At 51.6% G+C, this 23,152-nt stretch overlaps 1 protein-coding gene across 4 annotated transcripts in view; it reads right to left on the reverse strand.

Annotated features, from left to right (window-relative positions):
* Positions 1-151: 151 nt before the first annotated feature.
* Positions 152-23,152, reverse strand: part of DLEC1 (DLEC1, cilia and flagella associated protein) — a 90,642-nt gene continuing 67,641 nt past the window's right edge. Inside the window, exons 20-37 of one of the 4 annotated variants that reach the window (XM_027522230.1) lie at positions 11,217-11,370; positions 10,657-10,767; positions 9,613-9,743; positions 8,978-9,169; positions 7,989-8,059; positions 7,385-7,536; positions 5,566-5,684; positions 4,961-5,031; positions 4,064-4,266; positions 3,874-3,984; positions 3,653-3,778; positions 3,460-3,554; positions 3,207-3,291; positions 2,892-3,101; positions 1,577-1,738; positions 761-914; positions 409-532; positions 152-323 (exon numbers count right to left, since the gene is read on the reverse strand). In XM_027522230.1, the coding sequence (XP_027378031.1) occupies positions 197-323; positions 409-532; positions 761-914; positions 1,577-1,738; positions 2,892-3,101; positions 3,207-3,291; positions 3,460-3,554; positions 3,653-3,778; positions 3,874-3,984; positions 4,064-4,266; positions 4,961-5,031; positions 5,566-5,684; positions 7,385-7,536; positions 7,989-8,059; positions 8,978-9,169; positions 9,613-9,743; positions 10,657-10,767; positions 11,217-11,370 (2,398 nt within the window). In that variant the 3' untranslated portion in view covers positions 152-196. Of the gene's footprint in view, positions 324-408; positions 533-760; positions 915-1,576; positions 1,739-2,891; positions 3,102-3,206; positions 3,292-3,459; positions 3,585-3,652; positions 3,985-4,063; positions 4,267-4,960; positions 5,032-5,565; positions 5,685-7,384; positions 7,537-7,988; positions 8,060-8,977; positions 9,170-9,612; positions 9,744-10,656; positions 10,768-11,216; positions 11,371-23,152 lie in introns of those variants that run through there. The other 3 variants (XM_027522231.1, XM_027522233.1, XM_027522232.1) reach the window with 3 other exon arrangements.

The following is a 23,152-nucleotide window of genomic DNA, read 5'->3' on the forward strand; positions in this document are numbered from 1 at the left end:
TCTGAACACTAAGTGCCCTGGTCTCCGCCTGGCGGACCCACCCTCGGATGAGCCCTGAGGACAAGGCGCAGGCCTGGAGGGGTCCCTCCATCCCAGGAGCCGTTCAGAGGTCCCCCAGCAGAGGCCCATGCCCAGTAAACCGCTCCAGAGCTCCGGGCCACGTTTATTTCCGGGACTGGGGGCTGAGGGCAGAGCCTCAGAGCTGGTGCTGGGGTGAAGCATGTCTCTCGTCATATGAGCCGCGGCCCCGGAGCCGCAGGGTACACGGCTTCTCCCCGAGCACGCCTTCCACCACCAGCGTGGACTCGTACAGCTCACAGCTCCTGTGGGAAGCCGGGGCTCAAATCAGGAGGGGTACTGGCCCAGGGCTCTGGGGGGCAGCGCCAGCCAGGCTGTGGGGGGCCATACCTGGCGGTGAAGGAAACCTGGAGGGTGACAGAGGTGGGGGGTGCGTTGACTGGTCGTGCTTCCAGCAGCCCACTGCTTGGGGACACCTTGAAGGCCACGGGGTCCCTGTCTGGCTCCTGCTGGCCTGCAGGATGGGGAGGACGCGCAGGCAGCTCCACGCACCACCTACGGCACTGACCCCCACCTCCTGGTGCTTCTGCTGCTGCCCACCACCCCGGGGGGGACCACTTCCGATGGGGGAAGTGGCCGTCAGCGCAGCAACTCCCAGGGGGTCTGGCCTATCAGCACAGGGCCACAGGCCCCTTCCTGGGGGTCTCAGTCTAGCGGAGTTGGGGAGGAGGGTCTAACACACCTGTCAGCACAGCCCAATAGCTTCGGCAGCCACTCAGGTTCATGAGGTAGACCTCCCGGGCCCGGCCCTGGTTCACGAAGCAGGGGCCGAAGTCCACCCAGCTGGTGGAGAGCTGCAGCTCGGGCACGGCCACCACGGCCCGCAGGGGCACCACCTGGGGACAGAGCCGGCCACCTGGGGGAGCAGCAGGGACGCGGGACCCTGCCAGCCCTCCACCCAGCAGCTTCTGAGGAGCCCACAGGCAGCACCGCCGCTGGTGGGAGGAAAGCGGCCAGGAGGCGCTGTCTGCTCCCTCCTCCCCTGATCCAGCGCTGTGGTTTCCACTCCCTGCCCGGGTCACCTCACTGCCTACCCGCCCCCCTTATCCAGCCTTCTGCTCCTCCTGGGCTCTGGGCCCTCTCACCTTTCCCCCTGGCCTCTCCCCTCAGAAGCTTGTGGGGCTGGAGTGTGGAGCTTGTCACAGCCCACAGGACAAGGCCCATGGCTTTCTCACCTGGTGCACACAGTCCCAGACAAGCCCCAGAGGCGTCCCTCAGCTGCTGTCAGCATCGTCAGGCCACTCCCTTGGCCTGGTCCCCCGCTTTCTCCATTAAACAATGTGCAGGCTTCACGTGCCGCCTCTTCCTCCAGGAAGCCTTCCCTGATTTTGCACCCTCCAGCACCCCACCTGGCTCTGAGCTCCCGAGGCCGGTAAGGATGGAGATGACCCCATCTCTCCACGTGCCAGACGATTGGGGTCAGTCCTCCGTTGACTCCACCTGAGCAGAGCTCAGCCCGGTGCCCCTCTTTAACACGTGAGCCAGGCTGGGGACTCACCTGTGAGGTCTGGTTGCTGTATTCCAGCAGCAGGTTCTGTGTGAACACCATCTGCTTCTCTCCACTTGGGCTCTGCTGAATGTCCACTCCGGGCAGCATCTGGTCAGCCGGGAGCTTCTGATAGGACAGCAGCTCCAGGGAGAGCGAGAAGGACACGTTCACCTGAGCAGATTGTGGGCGAGCTGTCACCTCAGGCTGCTGGAGGCGGGCAACAGCTTGCCCACCTGGGGCTCCACCCTTCCCTCCTGCAGGCCCGGCCTGGTCCCCTCTCAGCCTGTGACCCAGAATGGCCTGCAGGCCCTGCTCCATGCCCAGCAGCTGTCAGGAGCTGAGGGGCCAGAGGAATGGAGCTGTCCTCCCCTCGGGTGACCAGGGCTGTGTGCAAGCCCGCAGGCCCAGGGCAAGCCTGTGTCTGTCCTGAGGGCAGTAAGGGGCCCCAGCTGAGTTTCAAGCGTGGGACACGAAGTCAGCTTAGCCTTGCTCAGGGGTCACCCTGGTGGCTGTGGGGAGAGGGCTGAGGTATCACAGGCCTCACGGGAAGGGCCTTGGACACGTGGCTCCCAAACCCAGGTCTGTGGACCTAGCTCCACAAGTTTACTCCCTGGCCTTCTTCTCATCTCTGGAGGGGGGTTCCTGGGAACAGTGTGCCTTATGTTTATGGAAAGACAGTGATGAAACCCTGCAAGAGGGCAGGTGACGGGGAGGGTCTGTGCTACGTGGTGCTCTCAGGACCAGGACGCGGGCAGAGGAGATGGCAGACTGGTGCATCCAGGGCTCCTGAGTGTGTGCTCTGATAGGTCTGGGCTTATCTACGTGTGGAGACCCCTGTGCAGAAGGTGTGCTGGACGGTGGGTGTGTGTGGGATGGTGTGTGGAATGGTGGCTGTGTGTGGGATGGTGTATATGTGCTGAATGGTGTGTGTGTGATGGTGGGTGTGGGATGGTGGGGTGTGTGTGTGACGGTGGGTGTGGGATGGTGGGGTGTGTGTGTGAGACGGGGGTGGGGGGTGGGACGGTGTGTGTGTGAGACGGGGGTGGGGGGTGGGACTGTGGGTGTGTGGGACAGTGGGTGTGGGTGTGTGCGCGCGCGTGCGCTGGATGGAGTCTTGTCTGTCTGTCTGGGGAGTTGGCCCCTGAGTGCGTAGGGCGTGGCGGGGCCTGGATACTACCGATGTCTGTGTCTGAGTACAGCCCTGGGAGGGTACTCTGTGGCCGTGCTGTCTGTACATACATGCGCGGGAACGTGAGAGGAAGGTGACTCCCAGCCCAGGAGTGTGTGCCCCCCCCAGGCGGGGACCGCAGATGCTGCCACTGACCAGCATGTTCTCCTGTGGGTGGAGCACCAGCTGCTTGCCCCTCGCTGCTATCTCCTCACCCTCCTGCTTCCAGCCAAGGGCCCGGTGGCTGCGGCTCGCCCCGTCTTGAGAAATGGAGAAGGGCTTGGAGACCAGGAGCCAGAAGTAGTGAGGGATTTCCGTGGTGTTGGTCAGCTTCAGGTGGCGGGTGGTCACCAGCTCACTCAGCACCTGGCAACCGCAGGAAGGGGGCACTCAGACTGTGAGGCTCTGCCCCCAGAGGGCTGGTGGGGGGCACCCGGGTGACGCGGGAGGGCAGGGCGGCTGCACACTCACCCCGGCGCAGGGCTGCTCAGGGATGAGGTCGCTGGCCTGCTGCCGGAACACCATGCTGCCACCGTAGTCCCAGTCCACGCTCAGCCTGCCGGCGACAGGCGGGACGGGCCTCTGGGCCACACCTGCCCCTGGCCGGCCCCGCCCTCCCGTGCCCACCTCTTGTTCCCAAGGCCTGGGCTGGTCCCCAGCAGCGCCCAAGGAGGCTGCTCCCCACCAGGGGCAGGAGGCGGGCTAGGCGGCCCTGCGGACTCACTGCGCCGGCCTGACGTAGCCATGCAGGTCCAGTCTCATGGGTCCCATGGCAAAGTCCTGCAGGCGGCGCCTCCGGCCTGGAAGCTCCCTCTCCACCTACCAAGCTCAGGCCCCATCACTGGAGTCCTGAGAGGTGAGGTGGGGTGGGGTGGGGTTGGGTGGGGGGAAGCCCTCCCCAGGCCCAGAGTGCTCACCTCATCGTCCAAGCTCAAGAAGCCCAGGGCATAGCCAACACACTCCACCTTGTGCAGGACGCCAGGGCCCAGCACCACGGGTGTGAAGGAGATGTGGATGGTGCTGCTGCCCCGCGCAGGGACCACCTGGCAGACACAGCAGCCTCAGCGCTGGACAACCGCCCCCCTCCCCAGCCTTGCTTGGGGGACGCTCCCCGAAGCTCCCAGCCCCACCCACTCACCACCTGCTTGGGGCTGATGGAGAACAGGTGGTCAGAGGGCACCCCCTCATGCCCTCGCAGGATGACTGAGATGATCTTCTGGGGGGCGCCAGCACTGGAGCTGCCCTCGGCCTATGGTCAAGGGAGTCGCTGAGGCTCAGCTTGAGACCCACTGACCTGGCCCAGCAGCCCACCTGCCACCCCTGCTCACAGATGGGGTGGCTTCACGGCTGGACTCAGACTCAGAGGGACTTGGGGACCAGAAGGAGCCGCTGCTCTCCGGGGTCTCGGGGTACAGGAGGTCATTCCCAGCGTGGTCACGTAGCGGGAAGGGCGGCCCATAGAACACCAGCAGCTCCAGCAGCCGGTCCTCCCTGTCCTCTGGAGTGTAGGTCTCCCAGTCCAGGCGGATGTCTGGGGCAGATGCAGGGGAAAGAGGTGAGGAGTGAGGAAAGAGAAGACGACTCCTGCCTGGGCCTCACTCCCTGCAGGCCCCAGAGGCCACCAGTTCTCCCGGACAGACTGGTGGGGGCCTCGTTTCCCCATGTCGCTTCCAGGCAATTCTTGTTTCGTCTAGAGGCTTATGCCGTCGGCTCCATCACCCCTTGTCCTCCGGGTCCTAAGACCAGCTTTCATGTCCAAATGCACAAAGCCAGGCCTCCCTGTGCTCTCCCTACAGCCGCTTTTCCTTCTGGCCTATTTGCTGACTTCCTGGCTCCTCCCACCCGTGCAGCCCCTGCCTTCTCCCCCTCCATCCTTTAGCTCCCAGCAAGCGGCACAGGGGCTGCTGGCTGAAAGGAAAAGGTGTCCTCTGCAAGTTCTGTCCAACACCAAGTGAACGTGGCCAGGGCGGGCGTCTGGCCCAGGCACAGTGGAAGACACCAGGTCCCACAGGCAAAGGCAAGTCCTGGCCTCAAGGTGGAAGTGGCTCTGACGACCCCTGACCGGCTTGGCCACTCCCCACCTTAGCCCTTGAGGTCCTCTCTCCGTACCTCAGGCCCACTGGACTCCAGGGTCCAGGCTGTGGGCCATTAGCTGCCCTCCCATCCTGGCCCCCACCTGGCACAGCCTGTAGCAAGAGCCCCAATTTCTCTCATGAGCGTCTCACCACAGGGGCTGGAATTATTCAGGCGAAGGATCCGGGTGACTGGGTCTCCTCCAGAGACCCGGGTGCCGAACCTGGAGGCAGGGGACCAGGATCAGCACACACCTCGCAGGCCGATTCACCTCAGAGAGGAGGGCCGGGGCTTGGGCAGGGAGGAGCCTCACCCTGTCTTCACCCTGGAGTCACAGAGCCCCAGGGCTGGAGGCCCACCCCAACACCACCCCCCAGTGAACCGTGACCCAGGGCTGCTCACTGGCCCAGTCACCGCTCCTCAGTGAACCGTGACCCAGGGCTGCTCACTGGCCCAGTCACCCCTCTTCCCACTCTCCAACCGCCCTGCCAACCACAGAAACCCCAGTGAGGGGCCCTGAGTGCGGCCCTGACCTCGGATGACACCGACTGCTCACTCCTGTCCCCCCAGAGCCCTCTGAGACATGCAGATCACGGCCATGCCCCTGAGGCCTGTCTCCTTTGGGGCAGCCCTGGCCAGGGGCTTTCGGGCTGGGTGGCACTGGGCCAGCTGGGCAGCAATGAGTCGGTGTGGACAGCCGGGATGGAGGCCAAAGGGTTCCGGGGTTAGCGGAGGGGAGGTGGGGAAGGAGTGGTACCTGATGATGGGCTCCCTCTGGGTCTGGTCAGTGGTGTAGTAGGTGGTCCTCTGGGAGCTGATGGGGCAGCCCACCACCGCCATGCGCACTGGGATGACTGCTGGAGGCAGGCCTCCCACCTGCAGACGCACACCAGTCCTCTCCCTCATCCCCCGCTGCCGCTGCGTCCCCGAGGCACCGCATCCCCTCCTCCAGCCAGCCCAGGGTCTGCATGCGGGACCACTGCCTCCCACCCTGATGGCCTTTGGCCTCTGATGGCCCTTTGGATGACATTTCTTCATCTTTTAAATGGAAATAATGATTATTTTCTCTGCTAATCAAAATCACTTATTTTTAAAAATTTAACATAGACTATATTTCACCCATAATCCTATCCCACCCCACAGCATGACTCGCTGTGAGTATTTCAGTTAGAACTGTCTAGACTTGTGTGCATAAAACACACATATAAATGAGGGGCATTGGGGGCATGCTTTCGTTTTGGTAATCTTTTTCTTTTAACCACATACGATAATTTTACTAATGAAGGTTTACGGCATTGTTTAACTGGCTGTGGGAATCCCAGTGTATAGATGTAGCCTGACGTTTTATCTGATCTTCTCCTGGTGGACACATGTCTACACTGTCTCCTTTCTTCCCCTTCTATTATAAACAATGCTGAGAAGAAAAAGAAGCCTGGTATGAAACTTGTTTGTTCGTGTATCCACTTCTTTCCTTGGGGCGACTTTAAATGTGCATCCCCAGCGCCCTGCACAGGTGCCTCTGAAGGGCACACACTTCCCAGCAGCCCCCCTTGCCCATGGGCACCCTTCCTTGCACCTCCATCGACAATTTTAAACCTTGCTCATCTCACAAAACCAGTATTTCAGGGTGCCTTTCATTCTCGCTTCTTTTTTCTTGGCCACGTCATGCAGCTTATGGATCTTAGTTCCCAGACCAGGGACTGAACGCGGGCCCCCTGCCATGGAAATGCCGAGTCCTAACCACAGGACCACCAGGGTCTTCCCCTTTAGCAGTGCTGATGAAGTACTTTTCATGTTCACCGGCCATCTCTAGCTGTCATTCTTGAACTGCCTATTATGACCCTTTGCCCCTTGAGATGCTTGTGCCACCCCCTCTTATTGTTAAGAACTCTGTATATTAAGGTGATCACCACTTGGTCATTGGATAGAGCACAGTTTAAAGCAAATAACTACCATAACTCACCTGTCCAATTTACTAAACAGTTCAAGAAAATCTGTGCAATAATTAAATGACATGGGACTTGGAACACATTTCACCCCTTCATCCTAAACTGGGAGCTCCCTACTGGGGTGGTCTGCTGTGTTATTCACCCCGGTACCCCCACAGTCCAGGGGACCACACAGGAACCTGTACATATAAGGTCTCAGTTCATGCTGAATGGCGGAGTCAATGAATGGGCTGACGGAATGAACGACGGCCTCACCAAGGCCTGGGTGAGGCTGTGGCTCTGGGAGGCCATGCCGTTTCCACGCTTACTGCCCACTCTGGATCTCAGATTCTGGCCAGGGCAGGCAGCCCATCTGACTCCTCAGCCCTCCTAAGTATGGTCCCAGCCTCAAGGGGACCTCATGGGCAAAGATGTTGGTGCTTCTTCTGCTCACGGGACCCCTCCTGCAGGAATCCCAGGGCTGCTGCCCAGTGCAAAGGCCCATCCCGAGCTCAGCGGGCATCACCTTTCTACTTGGTGAGGCCTGTGAGGCTGAGGGCTGGGTGTTGGAGGAGAGTGAGCCTGCAGGTGGGGGCCAGGGTGGGGGTCCCTGTGCCCCAGGCCACCCGCCCGCCCGCCCGTGCTTACCGTGCAGATGAGACTATCCCAGTACTCCCCCCACATGTTGGCACAGGCAGTGAGGTCGATGCTGAGCTTCTGGTGGGCGCCCAGCACGCCCTGGGAGAGGTGGGGGAAGAAGGCTGCTCCTTTCCCATGGGACAGCATGCTTTCCATAAACTCTGCAGTGAGACCCAGGAATGGGGATGCAGCACCCCCGGGGAGGAAAGAGGTCCCAACCCTCAAGTGTCAGCAAAGCACTGAACCAGACAAGCCACCCTGCAGTCTCTCCCTACTCCGCCTTAAGAGACTCTCCTCCTGCAAGCCTGGGGTCCAGGGTCCAGCTCTCTCACCCGCCACGAGGCCAAGTGGGAGCCCTCACTCCTAAGCCACCAGCCACCACCCATCCCAAATCAAAGCCAGACCCTGTGCACAGGCCCTCTTCCTTAGCAAGAAGGTGGCGGTGTTCTAAAGAGGGGGTGCTGTTCAGTGGAAGCCATGGCCATCTCAGGAACCTGACTAGAAAGGACACTGAGGAGTGACTCTCTCTGGCCAGGGTCCCCTTCCTGCAGCAGGTGGCCCACATCCTCAAAGGCCCCACAAAACCCTGCTCTGGCTGGGCCTGGGCTCTTACCCCACTGCTCGCGCTTGGCCAAGAGCTCCCGCATCCGTGCCGTCTTCAGCAGGGCGGGAGGCATGTCGGGGCTTGACAAGAAGGGTACGGAAATCGCATCGAGCCATCCAGGCCCTTGCCCAGACCTCAGCCATCTCCCCAGGCAACCAGCATCCCCCTCCCCCCAGCTTTCCAGCAGAGGAAGGTGGCCCTGCTTCTCCTCCCGCGAGAGCCGGTCAGGGCTCCTCTTCACCTCCACCTGTGGTCTTCGCTCCCTCGGCACCCTACCACCTGAAGCATCTCAGCGGCAGGCTGCCTGCCAGTCTTAACAAAATCAGGAGTGCTCCAGGGCAGGGACCCCTGACCCACAGGCTCTGTGCCCTGGTGACCCCAGGATGCAGACCCAGTCCAGACTCCCAGCCTTTACCCAGCCTTCTGCAATAGGCCGTCTCTAGTCTCCTGTGGACATCTATCCCACCATTTCACATGCTAACTTTCTGCAGTTGACAAATTCATGGCTAAGGAACTGTTCGTGGCAGCCCCCACCCCCAGCAGTCAGAAGTTGCCCCCCACTGCCCCTACCTTAGGAGACCTGAGGGGAGGTGTCTGCAGTGGGGTGCTGGCAAGCTGAGCTAACTTCTGGGATATACATACTTCCAATGTGATTGATTTCAAGCTACAGCTTTGCAACATGCCTCACTCCACCTCTGCCCACTGTTGCCTCCACCTACAGTAACTTCTTCCTCATCTGAGGGCCCCAGGACCGCCTGGTCTATGCAAAGCCCTCGCCTTGGCAGCCCAGGCTGACCAGAAGGGGCCACATGCCCTGCTTTCCTCTCAAGGCCTGGGAGGCGGGCAGGCAGGGCCCCCTACTTCTTGCATTTGTCCACGTCTACCTGCAGATACCCTCCTCCGGCGACTCATACCCGCCGAAGCCACACGGAGGCCCAGCGGGGCAACCCGTGGCTGCGTCCTCCCCGGGAACAGTCGCTGAAAACAGCCGGACTTACGGGCTGGGTTTCTGGCTCAGGCTGTTCACGGGGCTCCCAAAGTACTCGAACTCGAGGGTGAAAGGGGTCTGTATCGGGGAGCAGTTGGTCAGGAAGAGCCGGCGGTTCACACGGGTCCACAGTGGCACTGCCGAGCCGAAGTCCAGGTGGAGCGTCTCGGGGTGGCCCGGCCACAGCTCTGTGCTGGGGGCACTGCCCAAGCCCATGGGCACCAGTTATGTGCCACCCTCAGCCCTGCCCGGCCAGCCACCTTGGGCTGGAGGTGCCCAGCTGCCCAGAAACCAGGCTTTAAGCCATCCTCGAGAAGCAAGCCGTCCCACAGATGCACCCTCTGTGCCAAGATGGGTGTCCCCCGCCACCGGCTCTCCCAGGCCAGGGGCAGGCCGGCATGTCTCCCAGCTGCCCACGGCCCTGTCCCCTGCTGTCCACGCACCTGGACACCAGGCCTCTGGCGTATGGAGAACAACCACCCAGAGGGTAGGCATGGGGCGGGGCGGGGGGGGGGGTGTCTCTCCCCACAGAGTTTGTGAGGGGTCTTCTCCTGGCCGTGGGAATCAACTGGAAGAGGCTGGCTCCACAGCGAGGCCGCTCCTCTGAACGGCCGCCCCAGCCCCCAGGCCCAGCCCTGGGCTCACCTGTCGTCACTGTCCTCCTTAGAGACGCCGATGGCTACCTGCAGTCCCCGGGGTTTCCCTGAGATGCCCAGAACCAGGGGCTCCCTCATGCCTGACACGTCACAAGGGAGGGCCAGGTCGGTCACCGCTTCCTATAGGAAAGGGGTTCTCACCTTGGGTAAGACCCAGGGTGGGCCTTGGCAGAGGGGCCTCAGATAGCCTCCTGCGGCACAGGGGGCAGCAAGGAGGGCTCAACTAAAGGCCTTGTCCAGGCTCATTTCTGTGGAAGGGCTCCCAGCCCCTCCAATGGGCCACCATCCTCAGACCCTCAGGAGGCCTGGCCCCTTCCTCAGAGCTCCTGGCTGTGACTTGGCTCCCAACATCTGGGCATGCCCGCCTGAAGGAGACCCCTGCCAAGCAGATCTCAGGAGAAGCTGCACATTTATTCCAATGAAGCTGCTATCACGAAGAAGTCAAACTCTTCCTGCGTGAGGTCTGCTCTAGGCCAGCCCAGGGCCCACTCATTTGCTCAGGCTCAGCTGTCCAAGAAAGCCCACGTCTCCATGCTCCCCAGAGAGGTACTGGGACCTGGGTCTGCAAGTCCTTGTGAGGAAGAAGCTTCTTTTTCCACAAGACTACAAATGGATGCTCAGTCCCCAAGGACTGAGCATGTTCTGCCCGATGGCCTTCCTGTGGGCTGAACCCAGGAGAAGCTGTGTCCTTCTTCTGAGGAACTGGGGCACTGCTCAGACGCCACTGGGGGGACCCAGTACAGGGGCATCTCTGGGCAGGTGGAAAGGTGGGCCCACCTGTGCCACAGAGGATGGCTGGCGAGGGCTAAGGGTGGTACTCAGGAGTTTCAGGGCCTATCCCAGCCTGCTCCAGCCCTCCTGACCCTATGTCCCTAGAGAGCAGGCCCAGCAGGAATGGAGCCCCAGACCCCAGTGCAAGAAACCTGTTCCCTGCTTGGCCCAGGACAGGGGTCTGAGGCAGACCTCCCAGCTGGCATGGATGCAGACAGCCGGGGGCCTCCCCAGGCAATGCACCCCCTGGTTCCACACTCACCAGGGTATGCGCAGTCAACTCCAGGCTGAGCTGGCGCTCCTCGCTGGGGCCCAGCGTGCCACGTCTCGGGGAGACTTTCACTGTGCAGACATCTGCTTGGAGCCCCAGGAGCTGGCAGACACATGGGCAGGTCAGGGGCTGGGCTTCCAGGATGACCTGGGTCCTGACAGAGGGATCAGGACCGCTGCATGCTTTGGGGAGGCTGCTGACTGGGGGCCCTCAGTGAGACCAGCAGGGCACGGTGCTCCCAGGTGGGGATAAACCACAGGTCCCTTCTCGTCTCCTTGCCCATGTTAGATGGACCTCACGCCTGTCAGGGGGTTCCCTGGACTTAACAAAAGGCTGCCCTGGGAGGCCCAGGGTGATGGGGAACAGTGGGTAGCTGGTTTTGATGCATGGAGACGTGGCCTCATCTCCCCTGGCACACGGGGCAGGCTACAGAGTCAGCCCCCAGAGGCAGTGATCTGTTCTGGGTGGTGTCAAGGGCAGGGTGCCCCTCAACATGGGCCTCTGGGGTTGAGATCTGCAAGGGTGGGGCCCGATGAAGTGGGCTCACGTACCTTGCCCCAGTGGAAGCGGGTGGGCAGGAGCGTGCCATTGATGAGTGTGATGGCCATCTTGGTGGGCACGCCCAGGTAGAGGTTGGGGACCTCCACCTGGCTGCTCTGCAGGTACACATAGGGCTCCTGCACCTCAGCATACACGGGAAGGTGGCTGGAATACGGCGGGTAAAAGGCATACTCATCAGAAAAGAAGTAAAACCTACCCATATGCATAAGACATGACCATCTTTGTAGAAAATCCCTAAGAATCTATAATGTTAAAAACTCTTAGAACTAATGAGTGAGTCAGCAAAGTGACGGGCTAAAAATCAACACATAAAAATCAATCACATTTTTTTTGGCTGCCCCAGGCGGCTTGTGAGATTTTGTAGTTCCCCGACCAGGGGTCGAACCTGCTGAGCCCCCAGCAGTGAAACAGTGTTGAGTTTTAACTATCAGACCACAGGGAATTCCAAACTCGATCACATGTTTACAGGCTAACAAGGAAGATGTAGAAACAGAAGTTAAAAGTATAATCCCACTGACAATTACTCAAAAAAGTGAAACAGGCAAATCTCTAATTAAACACATACAGAACTTGTGTGCTGAAAACCACAAAACACTGATGAAAGAAACCGAAGATAACAATAAATAGGCATAAATCACAATCAGAAATTAACACATTCAACATATTGTCAGTTCTCCCAAAAATGATCTATTAGGCTTAACACAATTCTTACCAAACTCCTGGCCATGATTTTTGTAGATACAGACAAGTTTATTTGAAAATTTATATAGAAAGATAAAGGACACAGACTGAAGATTAATAAAGTGGGAAATTACTCTACTGGGCATTAAGAGTTCCTAGACAGCTATATCAATCAAGGGAGCGTGTTACTAGTAGGGAGATACACAGCAAATCAATGGAACAATGTAAAAAAACCTAGAAGCAGACCCACCCAAATATGTCTGAGGGTATTTTTTTCCTTATGTAAGGAATGGGGAGAACATGTATTTTAATTTTTTATTTTGAAATAACTGTATATTCACATGCAGCTGTAACAACAACAAAATACAAAGGAATCCAAGTACACTCTTCACCAATTTCCCAACAGTCACAGCTTGCACAATGACAGCACCATGTCACAAGGAGACCAAGCTGGATGCAGTCCAGCAGTCTCATTCAGGCCCCATGAAGCGGACATGCGCTAATCTGTATTTACTTCTACACAATTTTATCACATGTAGATACCCATGACACCACCACAGTCGAGACACAGAACAGTTCCGTCACAAGGATGTCTTCATGCTATCTTTTCTTTTTTTAACTTTCTCCCTGGATCCATTTTTTTGCCATAAATTTCTGAGTTTCGTTCACTTTGTTCAATAATTAAGGACAAAAAAACCTCTGCCATCTAAGTCACCCTGGCAATCTTCAAGAGTATCAAATAAGAATGGACTTCCCTGGTATGCCACTGGTTAAGACTCCACATTTCCAGTCCAGAGGGCTCAGGTTCAATCCTCGTTGGGTAAGATCCTACATGCTGCAAGGTGCAGCCAAAAAGTAAAAAAAAAAAAAAAAAAAAAATCAGAAAAAAAGAATATAAAATAAGAAAAAACTTGTCCCTGTAAAAGCTGCAAAATATCTTTGAAAACGAGGTTTAACTGCAGTTATAAATACAAATATCTAACTACAGAGTCCCAAAATACACGAAGCAAAAGAAATCAATCATTCAGAAATAATGATTAGATGGCCAGGCAAAAAGCACATGCAAAATAATTTACTAATTATTAGGGAAATGCAAATCAAAACTACAATGAGGTATCACCAGTCAGAAAGGTCAAAAAGTTTACAAACAGTAAATTGCTAGAGAGGGTATGGAGAAAAGGGACCGCCACCCTATACTGTTGATAGGAATGGAGACTGGTAGAGCCACTATGGAGGCTACTTAAGAAACTAAAAACAGAACTACCACATGATCCTGCAGTCCCACTAGGGCTGGAGAAAACCGTAATTCAAAAAGTACATGCAATAGAAAGGACATGGACGTGAACAAAATGTCCATCAAGAGAAGGGATGACGAGGCGGCACACGTAGACAAGAGAATAGCTCTCAGGCATAGAAAAGAATGAAGTCATGCCATCTGCAGCAACAGGGATGCCAGAGATTGTCCCACTGAGTGAAGTAAGTCAGACAGTGAAGGAAAAATATATGGTATTGCTTACATGTGAAATCTAAAAAAAAAGACTACAAATGAATTTATTTACAAAACAAAAGTATAGTCACAAACGTAGAAAACAAGGTTAGCAGGGATAGGGGTGGGGGACAAGTGGGCGACTGCGACTACTATCTATAAAACAGGTGACTAGTAAGACCTGCTGTAGAGCACAGGGAGCTCTACTCAACACTCCGTAATGGCCTACGCGGGAAAGGAACCTAAAGCAGAAAGGGTGGATACACGCATAACTCATTCACTTTGCTGGATACCTGAAATTAACACAACACGGTAAATGTAAATATTCCAATAAAATTTCAAAAAAATAAAGACTAGAGATTTCAATGCGTCATTTTAAATAGTGGATAGAACAGGGAGTTCCTTGGTGGTCCAGTGGTTAGGACTCTGTGCTTTCACTGCTGAGGGCTCAGGTTCAATCCCTGGTTGGGGAACTAAGATCCCACAAACTGCATGGTGTGGCCAACAATAAATAAATAAATGAAAATATGTGTAAATTAAACACACTCCCAAACAAGCAAGAAGTCAAATAAATAAACTTTGGGTTTAAAATACAAAAATCAGTGCAAAATACCACATGAATTTAAAAAAAGGACAAAGGACATGGTCCTTTCAAACAACGCAGAAAAAACATTCAATGAAATCTAACATTCTTTCATGAGAAAACCAGCAAACTAGGAACAGAAGGAAACTTCCTCAACCTGATAAAAGACAGCTACAAAAAGCCTACAGTTAATATTGGACTTAAAGGTAGAGACTGTTTTCCTTTTAAGATCAGGAACAAGGTAAGGATGTCCACTTTTTAAAAAATATAACATTTTGCTCAATGCAGACACTGACTTCATCTGTATATATTTTAGAACTAGGGTGAGGATTCCCACTCTTGCCTCTTCCATTCAACACTGAACTGGAGTATTATTAGGTCCATTAGGCAGGAAAAAGAAAAGACAGATGTAAAATAACCTCTAAATGCAGATGACACAATCTTCTATTTAGAGAACCATTAGAAGTGACATATAAGCAAGGTTGTAGGGTACAAGGTCAAAACACAAAAATCTATTTGTATTTCTATACACTAGGAATGAATAATCAGAAGAAGTGATTAAGAAGAATCCATTTCCAAAAGCATCAAAAATGACACAATCCTTAGAAATAATTTTAACAAAAAAGTATAAGACTTATACACTGAAAATGACGAAACATCACTGAAAGAAATGAAAAACGCCTGAAATAAATGGAAAGACATTTTCCTGTTAAAGGATGGGAAGACTTAGTATTGTTAGGAGGGTAATACTCCCCAGACCAGACATGCAGATTCAATATACTCCCTGTTAAAATCCCAGCTAGGTCTTTGTAGACATTGATAAACTGGTTCTAAAATTCACACAGAAATTCAAAGCACCCAGAACAGCCAAAACAATCTTGAGAGAGAGAAATGAAGTTGGAGAATTCATACTTCTTGATTTCAAAACTAACTCAAAATGGATCAGAGACCTAAAAATAAGAGCTAAAACTATAAAACTCTTCGAAGAAAACATGTGAGCAAATCTTTCTGACATTCGGCGATGGTTTCACAGGTATAACACCAAAAGTATAAGCAACAAAAGATAAAAATACATAAATCGGGAATTCACCAAAATTAAAAACGTCTATGCTTCAAAGTACACCCTCAAGAAAGTGAAAAGAGGGACATCCCTGGTGGTCTACTGGTTAAGAATCTGCCTGCTGATGTAGGGGACATGGATTCGGTCCCTGGTCTGGAAAATCCCACATGCCGTGGGGCAACCAAGCCCCTGCGAGCCCATGTGCCCAGAGCCTGTGCTCCAGCAAGAGAAGCCACTGCTGTAAGAAGCCTGAGCACTGCAAGAGAGAGCCCCCTGCTCGCTGCAACTAGAGAAAACGCATGCACAGCAGCGGAGACCCAGTGCAGTCGAAAATGAATTAATAAATCACACACACACACACAAAACAAGTGAAAAGACAGTTCTGAGAACGGGAGGAAACATTTGAAAATCATGTATCTAATAAGAGACAGGTATATAAAAAGAACACTTAACCTAAAAAAGAGAAAAAATACCTTTATCTCAATAACAAAAAGACAAATAACCCTATTTTTAAAAAATGAGCAAAGAACTCAAGAGATAGTTCTCCAAAGAGGATCTACAAGTGGCCAGTAAGCTCCTGAAAGATGCTAAGCATTATGTGCCATAAGAGAAATTCAAATCAAATCCTCAGTGAAATATCACTTCACACACAGGATGAGTACCATTAAAGAACTGCTGCTGTTTAGTCGCTGTGTCTTTTGCAACCCCAAGGACTGTAGCTCACCACACTCCTCTGTCCATGAGATTTTCCAGGCTAGAATACTACGGTGGATTGACATTTCTTTCTCCAGGGGATCCTCCTGACCCAGGAATCGAACCCATGTATCCTACATTGGCAGGCGGATTCTGTACCACTGAGCCACCAGGGCAGTCCACCATTAAAGGAGAGATGGTCACAAGTATGGCTGAGGAAGAGAAGAAGTAGGACAGCAGGGTGGAGAAGGATGGACAGTGTGGTGGAATTGGTAGCTATCATATTTGCCCCATGTATCATTATTATGACTATGCCAAAGCCTTTGACTGTGTGGATCACAATAAACTGTGGAAAATTCTGAAACAGATGTGAATGCCAGACAACCTGACTTGCCTCTGGAGAAATCTGTATGCAGGTCAGGAAGCAACAGTTGGAACTGGACATGGAACAACAGACTGGTTCCAAATAGGAAAAGGAGTATGTCAAGGCTGTATATTGTCACCCTGCTTATTTAACTTATATGCAGAGTACATCATGAGAAATGCTGGGCTGGAAGAAGCACAAGCTGGAATCAAAATTGCCGGTAGAGTTGTGAAACTCTACTATGTATGTAGTAGAATATCATTCATGTAAAAGTGGGAAGGAAAAGTGAAAGTGTGTGCTTGCTGCTGCTGCTGCTAAGTCACTTCAGTCGTGTCCGACTCTGTGCGACCCCATAGACGGCAGCCCACCAGGCCCTGCCGTCCCTGGGATTCTCCAGGCAAGAACACTGGAGTGGGTTGCCATTTCCTCCTCCAATGCAGGAAAGTGAAAAGTGAAAGTGAAGTCACTCAGTCGTGTCTGACTCTTAGCGACCCCATGGACTGCAGCCTACCAGGCTCCTCCATCCATGGGATTTTCCAGGCAAGAGTCCTGGAGTGGGTTGCCATCGCCTTCTCCAAAGTGTGTGCTTATAAGGATATGTATTTCTTTGGAAGGATATATAAGAAACTGATAATGTTGGTTTACTGGTGGGAAGTAAACTGAATGAACTGTACAGCAGGAGTAGAAGGACTTTTTAAAATTAAAAGATTGAAATTTAATTTGTGCTATGAATCAAGAGGATATTTATATCATGTAAGCTTTATACATATCAATAAAATGAACACCTGTGAACTGGAAAAAAAAATAAAGATTAGTCATTTTTTAACCTTAAAAAAAAATTGCTGGGAGAAATATCAATAACCTCAGATATGCAGATGACACCACCCTTATGGCAGAAAGTGAAGAGGAACTAAAAAGCCTCTTGATGAAAGTGAAAGTGGAGAGTGAAAAAGTTGGCTTAAAGCTCAACATTCAGAAAACGGAGATCATGGCATCCGGTCCCATCACTTCATGGGAAATAGATGGGGAAACAGTGGAAACAGTGTCAGACTTTATTTTTTGGGGCTCCAAAACCACTGCAGATGGTGATTGCAGCCATGAAATTAAAAGACACTTACTCCTTGGAAGGAAAGTTATGACCAACCGAGATAGCATATTCAAAAGCAGAGACATTACTTTGCCAACAAAGGTACGTCTAGTCAAGGCTATGGTTTTTCCAGTGGTCATGTATGTTTTTCCAGTGGACCGTGTATGGTCATGTGAGAGTTGGACTGTGAAGAAGGCTGAGCTCCGAAGAATTGATGCTTTTGAACTGTGGTGTTGGAGAAGACTCTTGAGAGTCCCTTGGACTGCAAGGAGATCCAACCAGTCCATTCTGAAGGAGATCAGCCCTGGGATTTCTTTGGAGGGAATGATGCTAAAGCTGAAACTCCAGCACTTTGGCCACCTCATGCGAAGAGTTGACTCATTGGAAAAGACTCTGGTGCTGAGAGGGGTTGGGTGCAGGAGGAGAAGGGGACGACAGAGGATGAGATGGCTGGATGGCATCACTGACTCGATGGGCGTGGGTCTGAGTGAACTCCGGGAGTTGGTGATGGACAGGGAGGCCTGGCGTGCTGCGATTCATGGGGTCGCAAAGAGTCGGACACGACTGAGTGACTGAACTGAACTGAACCATTATTATAATGAGATATATTATAATGTTAACATCATGACCTAGTGTGGAAGATTTTGAACAAAGAACAAGGAAGCAAATACCATGCTATTCCAATGAGAAAAAAAACTAAAAGAAAGGTTAAGTGATAAAACAGAGAACAAAACTATTACTTAAGACCCCTAGAGAAGGCCAAGCAGAGATCCCTTGATGCAGTACGCAGGGCAGGGTGGGCTGAGGGGAGAGAGCCGGGAGGTATAACTAAAGGAGTGCGGGGAGATTAGCGCAGCTGGTTCAGCTAGGTTAGCTCCCAGAGTTCAGGCGTTATGCTGTGGAAGACTGGTAAATCCTGTAGCAGGATTTCCCTCACCCCCACCCTCGATGAAGAATGTAGATGTGGCCCTGGAGAGAGGTCACTGCAGATCCTGCGGTAATACTGGGCTTCCAACCTGTTTTAGACAGAAAACCACCAAAAAAGATCTTGTTTATGAAGAAAGGAAGGGACTGACTTGTGAAGCTGGCCAGTGTGGGTTTCCTTGACTGCTTGTCCTGTGTTGTCTTTCTCAAAGGCCCCTTCCTCTAAGGTTATTCCAGAAGCCCTGAGGCTACTCATACACACTTCAGTCCTGGGAGGAGGATGCCCTCCACTCCTATACCCACTTACCCAGAGGAATCTGATACCACCAGCTCCTTATGCAAACCAACTTCCTCCTCCAGAAAGGCAGGAGTGGGCAGCCAAGGATTCTCAGATGTAGAAGAAAAACCCCAAACCAAAGGATTCCAAACCAAAATGTGAGGAAACACAAAGAAGAGGGCTTTGTAAGACAGTAACAGACAGAGATATATCCACTTGAATAAAGAGTTCCAAAGAATAGCAAGGAGAGATAAGAAAGCCTTCCTCAGTGATCAATGCAAAGAAATAGAGGAAAACAACAGAATGGGAAAGACTAGAGATCTCTTCAAGAAAATTAGAGATACCAAGGTAACATTTCATGCAAAGATGGGCACAATAAAGGACAGAAATGGTACGGACCTAACAGAAGCAGAAGATATTAAGAGGTGGCAAGAATACACAGAAGAACTACACAAAAAAAGATCTTCATGACCCAGATAACCATGATGGTGTGATCACTCACCTAGAGCCAGACATCCTGGAATACAAAGTGAAGTGGACCTTAGGAAGCATCATTATGAACAAAGCTAGTGGAGGTGATGTAATTCTAGTTGAGCTACTTCAAATCCTAAAAGATGATGCTGTGAAAGTGCTGCACTCAACATGCCAGCAAATTTGGAAAACTCAACAGTGGCCACAGGACTGAAAAAGGTCAGTTTTCATTCCAACCACAAAGAAAGGCAATGCCAAAGAAAGAATGCTCAAACTACCACACAATTGCACTCATCTCACATGCTAGCAAAGTAATGCTCAAAATTTTCCAAACCAAGCTTCAACAGTACGTGAACTGTGAACTTCCAGATGTTCAAGATGGATTTAGAAAAGGCAAAGGAACCAGAAATCAAATTGCCAACATCCATTGGATCACCGAAAAAGCGAAGAGTTCCAGAAAAACATCTACATCTGCTTTATTGACCACGCCAAAGCCTTTGATTGTGTGGATCACAACAAACTGTGGAAAATTCTGAAAGAGTATTCTTGTATTCCCATCACCTAGACCACCTGACCTGCCTCCTGAGAAATTTGTATGCAGGTCAAGAAGCAACAGCTAGAACTGGACTTTGAACAACAGACTGGTTCCAAATCAGGAAAGGAGTACGTCAACGATGTATATTGTCACCCTAGTTATTTACCTTATATGCAGAGTACATCATGAGAAACATTGGGCTGGATGAAGCACAAACTGGAATCAAGATTGCCGGGAGAAATATCAATAACCTCAGATATGCAGATGACACCACCCTTATGGCAGAAAGCAACGAAGAACTAAAGAGCCTCTTGATGAATGTGAAAGTGGAGAGTGAAAAAGTTGGCTTAAAACTCAACATTCAGAAAACGAAGATCATGGCATCTGGTCCCATCACTTCATGGGAAATAGATGGGGAAACAGTGGAAACAGCGGCTGACTTTATTTTGGGGGGCTCCAAAATCACTGCAGATGGTGATTGCAGCCATGAAATTAAAAGATGCTTGCTCCTTGGAAGAAAAGTTATGACCAACCTAGACAGCATATTAAAAAGCAGAGATATTACTTTGTCAACAAAGGTCCATCTAGTCAAAGCTTTGGTTTTTCCAGTGGTCATGTATGGATGTGAGAGTTGGACTATAAAGAAAGCTGAGTGCCGAAGAATTGATGCTTTTGAACTGTGGTGTTGGAGAAGACTCTTGAAAGTCCCTTGGACTGCAAGGAGATCCAGCCAGTCAATCCTAAAGGAGATCAGTGCTGGGTGTTCATTGGAAGGACTGATGTTGAGGCTGAAGCTCCAATACTTTGGCCACCTGATGCGAAGAACTGACTCATTTGAAAAGACCCTGATGCTGGTAATGAATTGAAGGCGGGAGGAGAAGGGGACAACAGAGGATGAGATGGTTGGATGGCACCACCGACTTAGTGGACATGAGTTTGAGTAAGCCCCTAGAGTTGGTGATGGACAGGGAAGCCTGTGTGCTGTAGTCCATGGAGTCACAAAGAGTTGGATATGACTAAGCAATTGAACTGAACTGAACAGATAGCTACAGAAAAGGAACACTTCCCAAACAAAAGAACTTGGAACAGGGGCATCTATCAGAGATCGAGTTAGTGATCTGCAGGGCCAAGGACCTATCCCTGCGAGGAGAAAAACCCCAAGAGATAAGAGTATACAAGGAAAATGCTTAAATCCATGCACTATAGATCCAGCAGATTTGTGCTGGACTATGGTAGCTCCTGTTTTTACTGTCCGGAAAGCTTTCCCAGTGCTTCTTTTGGAGCCAGGTTCTCCCCACTGTGGTGTATGGAGGGGGCAGGGACCAAAGAGATCCAATCAGATTATATCTCTGGAGAAAGCGTTTTCATTCTTCATGGAGGTTATTAAGATGGGAGTGCATGAGCCTGGAGCTCTAAGTAGCCCCCTTCTCTGGGGCATTGTGGCCAAGGGTCCCTGCCAATAGGGGAGAGAAAGGCCAACCAAGAGAGAGAAGCTGTGTGGAAGGATGGATGCAGGGAGAGGGAAGGAGGGTGGAGAAGGAGCAGGAAGTAGAAGCCCAGACAAGAGGCTGGAGCCCCTGGATTTGGCAGGGCAGGAATGCCCAGGTATGTGAGCCAATGGTTGTCCTTTCCTGCCTAAACTGATATATTTCCGTCACTTGCAACTGTAAATATTCTGACTAATACAATGTCCTTTAAGAAGAAAGAATACGGATAAGAAAGGAAATAAGCAGAGACTGAATAAAAGGCATTGACTCTCACTTGGGAGAAAACAGACTTAATCTTGTATAAGGACTAGGAGGAACCATGAGGTTACAGTTGAGTGTGAAGAGACTCATCCTGAGACCCATGACAGTAGTCGTGGGAAAGCACGTTTGAACGAGACTCTGCTGGGACTTTCCCCCTGTTGCTGGTTCAAGTACAGTCTGAAAATATCTGTGCCTGTGAGGGTCTGGGGTGATGGGTAGTCTCACTGCCTGGAGGTGAACGTATAAACTGGCACATTCTCTTCGGAGGATACATCAAGTACTCATGAGGATCTAAAACAAGCAGTTAGGTGTTTTTATAACAAAATATACGGCGAAACAAGAACAAAACAAACACACAGTTTAAATATATATACGATTAAAACAATAATAGTGAAAAGAACATCTGTGTTCCACCCTCGTCCAGCTTAAGAAGCAAAATATTATCGCCAGTCAACTTAAGAAAATAAATGTTATGCTTCAAAATAGTTTGAGAAGGGGTGGGAAGAAGTTGGTGAAGCATGTGGATGATACAGTATTTGCAATGATTTGATAATTGTTGAAGGTAGATGATGGATACACCGGGGCTCATTATCCGACAGGAGGTAGGTAGATAGGCCCCCCTGAAGGTAAGGCAACTGGAGATTTATTCCCTATGGACTGAAACTCCAAGACGAGACTAGCAGGACAAGTAAGGGAGGAGGCTGGGCTCTGCCCAGACCACATACTTTTCATTCCTGAAGTCAGGAGATCTCCCTGACCACACATGCGCAGAAAGGCTCCTTGAAGGTCAAAGGGGAATGATGCTAAGCTACCATTGAGCCCTGCCCAGAGCACATATTTGTCATTCCTGAAGTCAGGAGACCTCCCTGACCACACATGCGCAGAAAGGCTCCTTGAAGGTCAAAGAGATGGGTGCAGGTACATGGAAGGATCCTGAGATACGCCACACATGAGCCAGGCACATCAGAATGATCGGCCCCAGGAAGCCCGGAAGAAACGCCCCATAAAAGTAACTCAGATCATCATGAGGGCACGACTCAGCAACTCGGGACTCTCCCTCTGAGTCTGCCCTTGTGTCTATCCACACGTACTGTACTCTTTTACTAAATACTTTACTTGCTTCACTACCTTCCATCTTAGGGGAAATTCTTTTCTCAAAGATGAAGGACCAGGGCCCTCATCACTCTAGCGGCTAGGATCTGGGGCTTTCACCGATGCAACCCAGGCTCAATCTCTGGCTGGGAACCCAAGCCCCGTTCCAACTTGTTCCAGACCGAAGTCACCAGTGTTCAATCCTATTAATATTTTTATATATTTAAGAAATTTTCCATCAGAAAAGAAGGAAGGAGGGAAGGAAGAAGAGCATGAGGGAGGGAGTATCATTAATAGCCTTCAAAACCTCCTGTGTGTTCCACCCAGAATACTATGGTATTTTGTTCATTTAAAAATGCCACCTATTTTTGTTGCTGTTGTTCAGTTGCTAAGTCGTGTCCAACTCTTTGCAACCCCATGTACTGTAGCATGCCAGGCTCTCCTGTACTTCACTATCTCCAGAAGTTTGCTCAAATTCATGTCCACTGAGTCAATGATGCTATCTAACCATCTCATCCTTTGTCACCTGTTTCTCCTTTTGCCTTCAATCTTTCCCAGCATCAGGGTCTTTTTCAATGAGTCGGCTCATTGCATCAGGCAGCCAAAGTATTGGAGCTTCAGCATCAATCCTTCCAATGAACACTGAGGGTTGACTCCCCTTAGGATTGACTGGTTTGCTCTCCCTGCAGCTGAAAGGACTCTCAAGAGTCTTCTCCAGCACCACAATTGGAAAGCAGCAATTCTTCAGCACTTACCCTTCTTTATAGTCCAACTCTTATATGGGTACACGACTACTGGAAAAACCATAGCTTTGACTATATGGATGTTTGTCGGCAAAGTGATGTCTCTGCTTTTTAATATGATGTCTGGGTTTGTCATAGTTTTCCTTCCAAGGAGAAAATGTCTTTTAATTTCATGGCTGCAG

Source organism: Bos indicus x Bos taurus, chromosome 22 (assembly GCF_003369695.1).
Source record: "Bos indicus x Bos taurus breed Angus x Brahman F1 hybrid chromosome 22, Bos_hybrid_MaternalHap_v2.0, whole genome shotgun sequence".
Classification (NCBI taxonomy): domain Eukaryota; kingdom Metazoa; phylum Chordata; class Mammalia; order Artiodactyla; family Bovidae; genus Bos; species Bos indicus x Bos taurus.